The sequence below is a fragment of the Periophthalmus magnuspinnatus genome, chromosome 16 (assembly GCF_009829125.3).
Source record: "Periophthalmus magnuspinnatus isolate fPerMag1 chromosome 16, fPerMag1.2.pri, whole genome shotgun sequence".
Classification (NCBI taxonomy): Eukaryota; Metazoa; Chordata; class Actinopteri; order Gobiiformes; family Gobiidae; genus Periophthalmus; species Periophthalmus magnuspinnatus.
This window is the reverse complement of record NC_047141.1, coordinates 613,346-626,239: the sequence shown is the minus strand read 5'-3', so window position 1 is coordinate 626,239 and position 12,894 is coordinate 613,346. Positions and strand designations below refer to the sequence as shown.

At 42.3% G+C, this 12,894-nt stretch overlaps 1 protein-coding gene across 2 annotated transcripts in view; it reads left to right on the top strand.

Moving 5' to 3' along the window:
- The window catches only part of mat2b (methionine adenosyltransferase 2 non-catalytic beta subunit), a 220,739-nt gene that overhangs the window by 6,323 nt on the left and 201,522 nt on the right, over window positions 1-12,894 (top strand). The window contains exons 6-7 of one of the 2 annotated variants that reach the window (XM_055227646.1): window positions 368-481; window positions 847-1,530. In XM_055227646.1, coding sequence (XP_055083621.1) covers window positions 368-481; window positions 847-1,020 — 288 coding nt within the window. In that variant the 3' untranslated portion in view covers window positions 1,021-1,530. Of the gene's footprint in view, window positions 1-367; window positions 482-846; window positions 1,715-12,894 lie in introns of those variants that run through there. The other variant, XM_033981105.2, reaches the window with a different exon arrangement.

Below are 12,894 nucleotides of genomic sequence, written 5' to 3'. Positions count from 1 at the left end.
GACTAAGTCAGGACTAAGTCAGGACTAAGTCAGGACTAAGTCAGGACTAAAGCAGGACTAAAGCAGGACTAAAGCAGGACTAAGTCAGGACTAAGTCAGGACTAAAACAGAACTAAAGCAGGACTACAGTAGGACTACAGTAGGCTACAGTGGGACTAAGGCAGGGCTAAAACAGGGCTAAGGCAGGACTAAAACAGGACTAAAACAGGGCTAAGGCAGGACTAAAACAGGGCTAAGGCAGGACTAAAACAGGACTAAAACAGTGCTAAAGCAGGACTAAAACAGGACTAAAACAGGGCTAAAGCCAGGCTAAGGCAGGACTGGCTGTAGACCCGGTCCTGGTTTGAGGTCTCTTCTCTCTGTTCAGGACCGGTCTGTGCGCGGAGTGTTCCATTTCTCGGCTCAGGAGCAGATGACCAAATATGAAATGGCCAAAGCCATCGCCGACGCCTTCCAGCTACCTTCTGACCACATCATCCCTGTAACAACACACTACCTTTTGTCTAATTTTTTCCTCCTCTCTCCTCCTTCTCTCCTCTCCCTCTACTCTCTCTCTCTCTTTCCTCTTCATCTCTTTCCTCCTCCTTGTCTCTCTTTCCACCTCCTTGTCTCTCTCTCTCTGCTCCTCTCTTCTTCACTCTCCCTCTTCTCCTCTTTCCCTCTCTCTCTTTCCACCTCCTTGTCTCTCCCTCCTTTCCTCTTTCCCTATCTCTCCTCCCCCCCCCCCCCCCCCCTCTCCTCTCCCTCTCTCTCTCCGCTCTCTCTACTCCTCTCTCCTGCTCTCTCCCCCACTGTCCTCTCATTCTCTCTGTATAACCCTGTTTTCTCGCCTGTATCTCTTTGTAGTTGACTGAGCCCGCCCCTGGTCTCACCACTCGCCCTCAGAACGTGCGTCTTGCCTGCTCACGCCTCGAGCTGCTGGATCTCGCTGTGGAGCCCCGTCCCTTCAGAGCCGCCATCTTGGATTGTCTTTGGCCGTTCACCCCTGACCGCCGCTGGAGGCAGACTGTCTTCCACTGAACTAATACTGATACCGCATCAAATACTACTAAATCTGCTACTACTACTACTACTACTACTACTACTACTGCTACTGCTACTACTAACGCAAATACTTCTAATGCTATTATTACTACTACTGCTGCTACTAGAACAAAAGCAGCTGCTGGGACTTTAGGCATTTGGGATTAAAATATTGTTTCATTTTGATTTTGGGTTTAAATGTAAAATGATACACTCATGTTTAGTGAAGCTGGACTCACCAATTTCCTCTGGAGCGCTGGTCCTGGTTTAGCCCTGGTATTTACTTCTGGTTTAGCCCTGCTTTATTCCTGGTTTAGTCCTGGTTTAGTCCTGGTTTAGCACCAGTTTAGCCCTGGTTTAGTCCTGGTTTTAGACCTGGTTTAGACCTAGTTTGGATCTGGTTTAGACCTGGTATTAAGTCCTGGTTTAGTCCTGATTTAGCCCCGGTTTAGTTCTGGTATTTAGTCCTGATTTAGCCCCGGTTTAGCGCGGTTTAGCCCTGGTTTAGTCCTGGTTTAGTCCTAGTTTAGCCCCAGTTTAGTCCTGGTTTGGGCGCGGTTTAGCGCCAGTTTAGACCTGGTTTAGACCAGACACAGCCAGAGGAAACATGACTGAGATCAGCTTTGAGACAGAAAAGGAGACATTTTTATAGATATTTTAGTTTAACATAATTATGGAATAAAAATCATTATACTGAATTTTTCTTGTCTTTTTTTACATGTATGTCTGTGTGACAGGGACACTTCACCTGTATACGTTCGTGACAAGGACATGTGTGTGACAGGGACACTTCACCTATACATGTGTGTGACAGGGACACATTTGACCGTACATGTGTATGACGGGGACACTTCACCTGTACATGTGTGTGACAGGGACACTTCACCTGTACATGTGTGTGACAGGGACACATTTGACCGTACATGTGTATGACGGGGACACTTCACCTGTACATGTGTGTGACAGGGACACTTCACCTGTACATGTGTGTCACAGGGACACTTCACCTGTACATGTGTGTGTGGTAGGGACACTTAGTGGACACATCTTACATTTGGTTAATTACAGATTTGTGAATGATGTTTTTGTATGGATCCTGTCTTTGGTCTGGTCCTTGTTTGGTTCATGGCCTTGAATGTAGACCAGATTTCATTTGCTTGATTAGCATAAGACTCAGGTTTTTTTAAAGATGGATTGGTCTGAGCTGGCGCTGGGTGTGATGAGACCAGAGTTCGGGTCAAAACTGGGGGTAAATTGGGTCTAAGCCTAAATCTGGTCTGGTCCTGGTCTGATTCTAGTCTGGTCCTGGTATGTTCCAGGTATGTTCTAGGTCTGGTCCTGGTCCAAGTCTGGCTCTGGTTCAGGTCTGGTCCGGGTAGTTTCATTGCAAATGTTCTGGAGATCAAGAGGACCTAAGTGAAGTTGCCTCTGAATCCACATTTCACTGATCCAGAGGTCCAACAATCCCTCCTGAACCAGGTCTGGACCGAATCTGATCCAGGACTACATCAGGACTAAACCAGGATTAATGCAGAAGTAAACCAGAACTAGACCAGGACTAAGCCAGGATTAAACCGGGACAAGGACTAAAACAGGACTGAACTAGGCGTAAACTAGGGCTAGACCAGGACTAGGCCAGGACTAAACCAGGACCTAGCCAGGAGTAAACAGGACTGAACCAGGAGTAAACCAGAATTAGACCAGGACTGAACCATGATCAAACTGAGCTGGGGTCAATGCAAAAAGGAGCCCCCTAAAACAGTGCCCTCCACTGGCTGTGTCCTGAAGGTGTAGCTGTGAGGAAACACCATCTCTACAGTGAACTCTGCTGGGCAAATGAGGGATTACACAATTCACCTACTGTTTTGAGCATGTCCCGTAGACTATATCATGTGTGATCATAGTAGATCATGTGTGTATGTGTACATCTAAAATAAGGTGTTTTCAGCTGTCAGCTTTATGATGTGTGTGTTTGGCAATAAACAACAACAACAACTACAGAAAAAAAACATTTATTGATTTTATAATATGTGGTTAGTATCAAAGTCAAAACCAGGACTAAGCCAGGTCTAAATCTAGTCCAAACCAGGTCTAAATCTCGTCCAAATCTATTCTAAACCCTGTCTGAACCAGGTTTACACCAGGTCCAAACCCAGACTAAACCTGGATGGAATTTAGGAGTACATATTGAATACAAAATGTAAACAGTTTTAGTATCAGAAGTATTTTGGTCCTTAACGTGAGACTGAAGTTGAAACACCACCGTTTATTTGAATGATCATTTCCTAAACATTTAAAAGTGTCATTTAAAAAAGTGTCAGTTTCACAGTGTCAGAAACATGTCATTTTAAAGTGGTATTTCCCCATTTACCAGAATAAACTTTAAAGAGGGAGTATTTAACTTCCATGGAGTATTAAAGAGGGGGTATTTCACTTCTATGGAGTATTAAAGAGAGGATATTTTACTTCTATGAGGTATTAACTAACATAACATTTAGATGACCATGTTTCCTTTTATTGTGTTGAAAATGTAATATTCGCCCAAATCAACGTATTAACATGTTTTATATGTTTCACTTCAGTTTTTGAAGCTCTGAAACTCCCTTTACTCTCTGCACTAAGTCACTCCCCCTTCAGAGCACTATCACCACACAATTAGCTGCATCCCACTAATGAAACTACTGCACATCACATCGGGTTTATGAAATTGCTGTGTACAGTTTTGTATCATGCTTTTGTTTATTTATGGAGAATTGTCATGTGGGAGCATGGGTGACGTGGGCTTGTGGCTCGTGTACAAGCTCGTGCTGCTAGGTTTGGGGAGGGCCTGGGAGAGTGCTAAAATACTCAAACGTGCATAGATGACATCTAAACCTCTTCAGGTACGTGATGAGGGAACGTTATAACATGGGAGAAAACTTAACAACAAAAAAATCCATTTGACATAACACCCCTGTTTAATGTTTTTGACACCAAAAGAAATTTCCAAATCTAAATATGTCATTAGTTTGAATATGTCCCCCCTTCTCTGCGATTGGAAGTTTCTCCTGGATAAGTGCTCTGACAGGCGCTCACATGACCTCGCAGGTGCAATTGACGCCCTTCTCCTTGGGTGTGGCGTCGAACAGGGTCGTGGCCTGAGAGTTGATGAGGCTCCAGAAGTTCTCGAAGGAGACTTCCTGTCCACTCTGGACCCCCATCTTCTGCAGCAGCTTCCCCATACCATCATCCGACTCCAGGGTCTAGAACCGGAACAGAGACTGGGTTAGGACTAGGACACCAGCACTAGACCAGGAGTGAAAACAGGACTAAAGCAGGACTAAGGCAGGACTAAACCAGGACTAAACCAGAACTAAACCAGAACTAAACCAGAACTAAACCAGAACTAACTCAGAACTAAACCCAGACTAACCACAGGACTGAAAGCCAGGACTGAAAGCCAGGACTGAAAGCCAGGACTGAAAGCCAGGACTGAACCAGGACTGAAGCAGGTCTGAACAGGCAGGAGACAGGGTTAGGGTCCTGGAGCACCTGTTTGTCTAAAAAGCAGCTGAGCATACTGTACACACACTGTAATTTTAGAACGAATGTTCAAACATGTGACATGTTTTTATCAGAGATCGATGCCAGAAACACTCAGTCTATTGCCATTCTAAAGCCGTTCTAAAGAAGGTCTAAAGAAGGTCTAAAGCAGGTCTAAAGCAGGTCTAAAGCAGGTCTAAAGCAGGTCTAAAGCAGGTCTATAGCCGGTCTAAAAGCCGATCTAAAAGCCTAAGCCTAAAAGTCTTACCTTGGACAGCGCAGGCATCTGATTGGACAGCAGTGTCTGGAATTGAGTGGTGTTCATCGTGGCTTTGTTGTCCGACGCTTTGTGGAACTCTGACACCAAAGTGTTTAAGGCCAGCTCCAGTTCTGAGTACTGAGGAGACAAAACCGGTCAGAAACCAGGGCTGAACCAGGCGTGAAACAGGAATAAACCAGGTCTAAAATCAGGCCTAAACCAGGATTAAACCAGGACTGAACCAGTTTAGAATACTGAGTAGATTAAACTGGGTTAGAAACCAAGTCTAAACGAGGTCTAAACCAAGACTAAACCTGAGTACTGAGGAGAGAAGAGCAAAAACTAAACCGTAACTGAAGACCATGTCAGAACCAGAACCACAGACAGTTTAAACCAGGTCTAAACCAGGGCTAAACCAGGACTTAAACCAGGACTTAAACCAGGACTTAAACCAGGACGAAACCAGGACGAAACCAGGACTAAACCAAGACTAAACCAAGACTAAACCAAGACTAAACAATCCTCAGATGTTTTGCTGGAAACATATTTTGTGAATGAGGCTGGACTCTGGAGAATGTGTGGAATGTGACTGACACTCACATCTGACTCTCATCAGGCCCAAGACTACAGCTCCCACAATGCACCACTCCAAGCACAACCTGGCTGCAATAATTTCATTTTATACTGAACAATCTCACTGTACATTTAGTTTAGCTCTCTACAAACATGAAATGTCCCTGTGTCTCCAGGGAGCTCATCTGTGTAAAAGCTCTACAGACATGCTCTAAAATACATGGGAGTCTTGGATGAGTTTAGTTCAGATTTAAATTCACATTTAAATGTGAACTCACGTCACAATCTCATCACAACTGCAGTGATCCACAAAATTAGACTTTTTCCCACAATTATGCAGCTTTAGTGAGAATCATTAAAATAATTGTAATAATCTGTATACCACTTTTAACCATGTTCTAGTTGTTTCTTCTCATTGAGTCTCTGAAGTTGTACTTTAAGTGATTCATGTTCGAGTAATCTTTAATCGACTATTTTCCAGATGCCAATTTTTCGATATATCCCCCCCCCCCCCACTGTGACATACATGCCCACTGTGACATACATGCCCACTGTGACGAACACACTTCCTTCTCCAGTTTTATTTTCTTAATCTGTGATATGGCAGCATCGTGTAGTCATTTTAGTACAAAATGACTACACAAAATGAGCTGCTCACTAGTGTGATGTGCAGCTGTCCATAGGGGGCACCAACAGCATGCGGTGCTTTGTTATGATGACATTTACAATGATGTCAGCTCCCACTGGGCTCCACAGTTTTCGAACGCGGAAGTGAGCGAACTTGTTTGTTTTATTAAAGTCGTCTATAACTACATAGCTCATTATTGAGAACACATCGACATGTCATCAGCAGGAGTCACAGAATGAAACAAACACAACTCCAGGTCTAAACTAAACTCAACTAAACCTGGTGTGAACCTGGTCTAAACCAGGTCTAAACCAGGACTAAACCAGGACTAAACCAGGACTAAACCAGGACTAAACCAGGACTCAGTGGAGCCTGCTAAATATTGCTAGAGGCAGTACATTCATGTGGACAGTTTTTACCTTAACAAAACAAACTGTTCATTCAAACCACAACAAGAAACTTCAAGCTGAACTTTAAATGAATCCAAGAATTTCATGCAATTCAGAACATGTTTGTGTCTATGTCTAAACTACAGGATTAGCAGCTCTTACAGAGAATAAGACCCCAGGGAGACCCCAGGGAGACACAAGGAGGGCATCTGACACACTGGGATACCATCTGACACACTGGGATACCATCTGACACACTGGGATACCATCTGACACACTGGGATACCATCCGACACACTGGGATACCATCCGACACACTGGGATACCATCCGACACACTGGAAGGGCATCTGACACACTGGAAAGGCATCTGGCACACAGGGACATGTTTGTAAACTACAGAATTTATTTGCCGTTTCTACATGGAATAAGACCCATATTTTGTTGTTTGTAGACTGAATTGTGTAACTTAGTGGGGGTCTGCTACCAGCTTGTTTCCATGGCGATATTACTCTTAATGTCTTATCTCCATGGAGACAAGCACCAGATGGAGTTACAGGTTAGATGGAGAGGCGATCATGCTCATAACACGAATGTAGGGTGATGACAACCAGGGTGAAGATTCCACTCCAGAAAAGTTACCTGGTGCACCTTTAAATCATTTGCCAAGTATAGTCTTTTCAAAGTCTTGCCTGAATGACTTCAAATGTGCAATGACTCAACTATGAATACTCTTCAGCTCAGTAATTTAGCTGGTATTATTTACACCAGATGCCCTTCCTACAGCAGTATGCACTTCAGATTAGATTGGATTTGGTGATCATTATGTCCTTACAGACTAAACCAGAACTAAACCAGGTCTAAATTAGGTCTAAACCAGATCTAACTCAAGACTAAACCAGCTCTAACCGAAGACTAAACCAGGACTAAACCTGGTCTAAACCAGGACTAAACCTGGTCTAAACGAGAACTAAAGTAGGTCTAAACCAGGACTAAACTAGAACTAAACCAGGTCTAACCCATGATAAAACCTGGACTAAAACAGAACTAAATTAGGACTAAACCAGGTATAAACAAGGTCTAAGCGATGTCTAACCGAAGACTAAACCAGAGCTAAATCTGAACTAAACCTGAACTAAACTGACCCAGGTCTGATCCAAGTCTACAGAAGGTCAAGGGGCTGCAAGTAGAACAGGCTTGAACACAAGACACATTTTTAAAACATACTCCACGTTTTAGGAGTAAATATGTCATTGGTCCAGGAAAAATATCTGTGATTTTTCTGCCAATAGATTTGTGATTTATGTTTTAATACTCAGATTCTGTTCAAAGTTTTAAATATTATTTAAACACGTTCAGAAGAATCGACAAAAAGACTGAAATCTGAACTGACAACCTAATACAAGAATCACATTTCAGAACATGTTTGTACAGAACACACAGGGAGGGCATCTGACACACAGGGAGAGACAGAGATATTTCAGGAGATTCTGTTGTGGAGGAAATGATGGGACTTCAAAAATGTTCGGCCTTTGAAATTTGAGAATTTTACTTATATGGGGTATTAAAGAGGGGGCATTTGACTTCTGTGGGGTATTTAAGAGGGGGCATTTGACTTCTGTGGGGTGTTAAAGAGTAGGGTATTTGACTCCTATGGGGTATTTGACTTCTATGGGGTATTAACTGTAACACACAACATACCTAGATCACCATGTTTCCTTATTGTGTTGAAAATGTTATATTTGCCCAAAACTGCATATTAACATTTGATAAACTACTGCACATCACATCAGGTTTGTTAAGTTGCTGTGTACAGTTTTGTATAATGTTTTTTATACTTATGGAGAATTGTTGCGTGGCTGATGTAGGCTTGTGGGGGGAGCCTTGTACAGACTCATACTATTAACGGTAAGGAAGGTTTGAACAGGGCCTGGGAGAGATCGCTCGATTACTCAAAAAACATGCATGGATGACAGGCATGTTTTTATGAGGGAACAGCATTACAACATGGTAAAAAACTTCAAGTCCAAGAATACAGGGAGAAAACTGGACTAGTAGAGTTTGTGAAGTAAAGTTTGTAGAGTAAAGTTTGGAGTCAGTCTTGTCCTGAGGCTGGATTTTATTTAAATCTCACAAACAGTGACAAATTTCACAAGTTTGTTGAGTCAGGCTTAGATCTGCAAGTCTGATTCTGTCTGTGAATGGTAACAACCACACCCACGACTGCAAGGGCTAGACCGGGGACTAAACCGGGGACTAAACCGGGACTACAACAGGTCTGAATGAGGACTAGAGCAAAACTAAACCAAAACTAAATCAGGACTGTAGCAGGACTCAGCCTGGACTAGATCGGGCCAAGAGCAGAGACTAGAGCAGAGACTGGAGCAAAGACTAGACCAGGAATGAACCGGGACTAGAGCAAGACTAGAGCAGGACTAGAGCAGGACTAGAGCAGGACTAGAGCAGGGGCTGCTCTAAGACTGGACAAGGGCTACACCCTGAGTCTTAGACTAGCCCTTGTACTAAACAAAACAGAACCAAACCGGGTCTATAACAGGTCTAAATGAAAACAAGCCTGTCTGAACCAGGGCTATAAGTCTTTAAACTAAACAAAATAAGGAGGATTTGACACTTTGAGTGAAAACAAACTAGAGGCTATAAAGCAGGACTAAAGTCGGTTTAACGCCGCGCTAAACAAACATGAAGATCAGGGTAAGGGTCTGCTCTTTGAACAAAACCAGTTCTGCGTAATAAACAAGTACTAGTAAGAAACTAGGGCTAAACGAAACTAAACCAGGTCTGAAAGCAGCATAATAGAAGGACTAACCCACACCTAAACCCGGACTAAGCGAGGACTAAACTATGACTGCGGAAAAATCCCTCGAAAGAACCGCTAATGTGAGTTGGATTAAGTTTTTAATCCTGGTTCACGCCCTGCACGTCTCCGCTATCAGGAATTCTCAACTATTTCCGCCTGTTTCCGACACATTCCCAAACATATTCTTGCACTTTTAACATACTTTCCACTTTACATACTTTCCTTTTATGTGCAGTTCATGAACTCACCTTAATCGCCATTTGGAAAAAGTTGGAAAAAGTAAGAGAAGTGAGAAAAAGGCGAGGTTTTCCGGAGATGGACGAGAGGAGCCGAAGTGTCCCGAAGCGCGCAGAGCAAAGACTGAACCGAGGCGGAACAGGAGCGGTTTGAACGCGCAGACTCCGCCCACTGCCACATGCACCTGTGGGGGGGAGGGGGTTTCGTGGGACACCTAAGGAGGGGGAGGAGGGCACATCTTAGTAGGTGAGGAGGGAGGGCACATAATGTAACCAGGTAAATGTAATTGAGTACTACCCAACTCAGGTCATGCTCTTATAATAATACACTGCCTGGCCAAAAAAAGTTGCCACCAAAAAAAAGATCACACCCATTTCGTTGGACCACCTTTAGCTTTGATTATGGCACACATTCGCTGTGGCATTGTTTCAAGATTTATTTCCATACAGTTGCATACATTTTTCACCAAGATCTTGCATTGATGATGGTCAAGTCTGACGCTGCACAAAGCCTTCTCCAGCACATTCCAAAGATTCTCAGTGGGGATAAGGTCTGGACTCTTTGGTGGCCAATCCATGTGTGAAAATGATGTCTCATGCTCCCTGAACCACTCTTTCACAATTTGAGCCTGATGAATCCTGGCATTGTCATCTTGGAATATGCCCGTGCCATCAGGGAAGAAAAGATCCATTGATGGAATAACCTGGTCATTCAGTATATTCAGATAGTCATTCATTCTTCTTCCCTTACTACTCATTCTTTGAGCACATACTGTTGCTGAACCTAGACCTGACCAACTGGATCAACCCCAACCTATTTGCTTAGTTAAATCCAGGTGGCGACTCTTTTTAGCCAGGCAGTGTAACAAAATAGAGAACAACATGCTGAATAGCAGTACAGCACGCTAACGTAACACATTTATATTTATTCAGCTACATGAAGCATACACAACGACCTCAATACGTGTCTGGTATGTTAACATAAGATATTAACAATTAATCAGATAACTAAAGCATAAAAAACAAGCTAACATATTTACTCTCGATCTCACTCCAAATCACTAAATCCACTGAATTCTTCATCCTCTGTGTCGCTTCTGAACAACACCCCTAAGTCCGGAGGTAGCTTCCATTTCCGCTTCAGCGTGGCTGTCATCAGACTCAGCAGAATACGATTTTCTTTTAGGGGCATTTTTGTTCAGTCTTTCTCACATGTCTTTTAAATTACCGTAAGTTGAAATTTTCAATTTTCAATGAGGAGGAGTAGTAAAAGCTGGTACACAAACCTAGAGTGCCATTGTGCGGTTGTCAGTGGGACAAAAACGAAGATGTGAAATTCTATATTTTTAATAACAACATATAAGTTGTATTTGAGTATATGTCGCATGCCCAGACAAACTATGAAAGGGTGACTTATAGTCCGGAAAATACGGTAATTCAGTGTAACTTAAGGTAACTAAATGTAACTCAATGTAATTCATTGTAACTCAATGTAACTCAATGTAACTCAATGTAATTCAATATAACTCATTGTAACTCAATGTAACTCAGTGTAACTCAATGTAATTCAATGTAACTCTATGTAACTCAGTGTAAATCTATGTAACTCAGTGTAACTCTATGTAACTCTGTGGGAGACTCACCTTCTCATTATTTGATGGGACTGGCTCCACAAATTTATCATGTTAATCTCATGGTTTAAAGTTCTTTCAACTGACAAAAATCACTTCTTTGGGGTTGAATGGGGGCTCCATTTCCCCAAGCCATTGGAAAAAATTATTTTAAAAAAATTTACAGTGACAGAGAAGACGTTAAACCTTGTACCAGTTTTTGTTTCGTGTGGATAGGCCCAGTAATTACCCAGATATTAGCCATAAACCAGGCCATAATTATTGAGCAAGTAAAAGATCGTCACATCTCTCATAAACTGAATACAGAGGAGTTTGACGGACTGCATTTACTGATATATACCAGTGGGGAGCAGTGTTTTTATTTTTGAGTTGGTTTAATTAACATGTGTCAAACTCAAGGCCCGGGGGCCAAATGTGGCCCTCCATGTCATTTTATGCGGCCCGCGACAAGGTAAATTTAAATGTATTACTGTCTTAAAATATCAGTTTATCAGGAGTTACACAGTTACACAGAAATATTTTTTATATCTTTGCAAATTTGAGATGAACCATTTTGCTGATGTGGCCCTCGGTGAAACTGAGTTTGACACCCCTGGTTTAATACAATGCCTGTCCTCATCGGTTCTGTTGTCATCTGAAACCAGCCCATCACAGAATCACAAAACACAACTCTAAAAATGTTTCTAAGGAGAACTCCACATTAGAACATGATTAAAGCTCCACTGTGGAACATTTCCTCACATTAGAACTGGGTGTTGTGGAAACATACTGTATCTCTTGAATAATCTATAATAATCCATTTGTGAAGCCTGGTGACTTTTGAAATACAAAAAGGTTTATTCTTTGTTGCAGCAGATATTGACAGGACAGGGCCCAGGCCTGCTCGGGCCCCAGACCCCCCCTTAGAGCATCTCTCCTTCTCATCTCCCGAGCATCTGAGTATTTATACCGGAATGAAAAAGCTACATTTCAAAGCAAAGTGACTTTTGTTTCACAACTATGAGATAATGGACTTTTACACCTGAGGACAGATAAGACAACAAAGGTGGGAGGATGGCACAGAGCCTTCACATGGTCATGCCTAATCTGGGTCTCTGCATTTGTACAAAGATATATGATAAAAATATTTTCTTCACAACATGAATACACTTACATTTCCATCACAAGGGTTAAAGCTGAACTTTGGAATATTTCATCATTTTAGAACAATGTTAAAAACCTTCTGTGGAACATTTCATCACATTAGAATGGGGTGTGATGGAAATGTATGTGTATTCATGTTGTGAAGAAAATCTTCAATTGAATTGAATTCAATTTAATTTTGTAAAGCCCAAAATCACAACAGCAGTTATCTTTTAGGGTTGAACATGAGAATTGATTTAATCAACAGAAAGTTAGAGAATTAACAATGAAAGAGAAACAGACAAGCAAACAGAAAACAAGCAAATTGATAACTGTCCCAGAACATCCCCTGTCCTTAGACCCTCCTTCTCGGCAAAGAAAAACTAAAAAAAAAACAAAAAAACAAAAAAAACAGTGGGGAAAAAGAGAAACCTCGAGGAGAACCACAGTGAAGGAGAGATCCACTCCCATGGACATGTGTGAAGGCTCTGTTCCCATTCCACAGGAAACTCTGTGCTGTTCTACCTGCCTAAGTGTAAAAGTTCATTATCTCATGAGTGTGAAACAAAAGTTACTCTGTTTTTATATACATGTAGCTTTATCATTTTGGTATAAATATTCATGGTATAAAGACTAAAGGAAGAGATGCTCTAAGGGACAGACTAAGAGAGGCTTGGGAAGGGCAGGCCTGGCC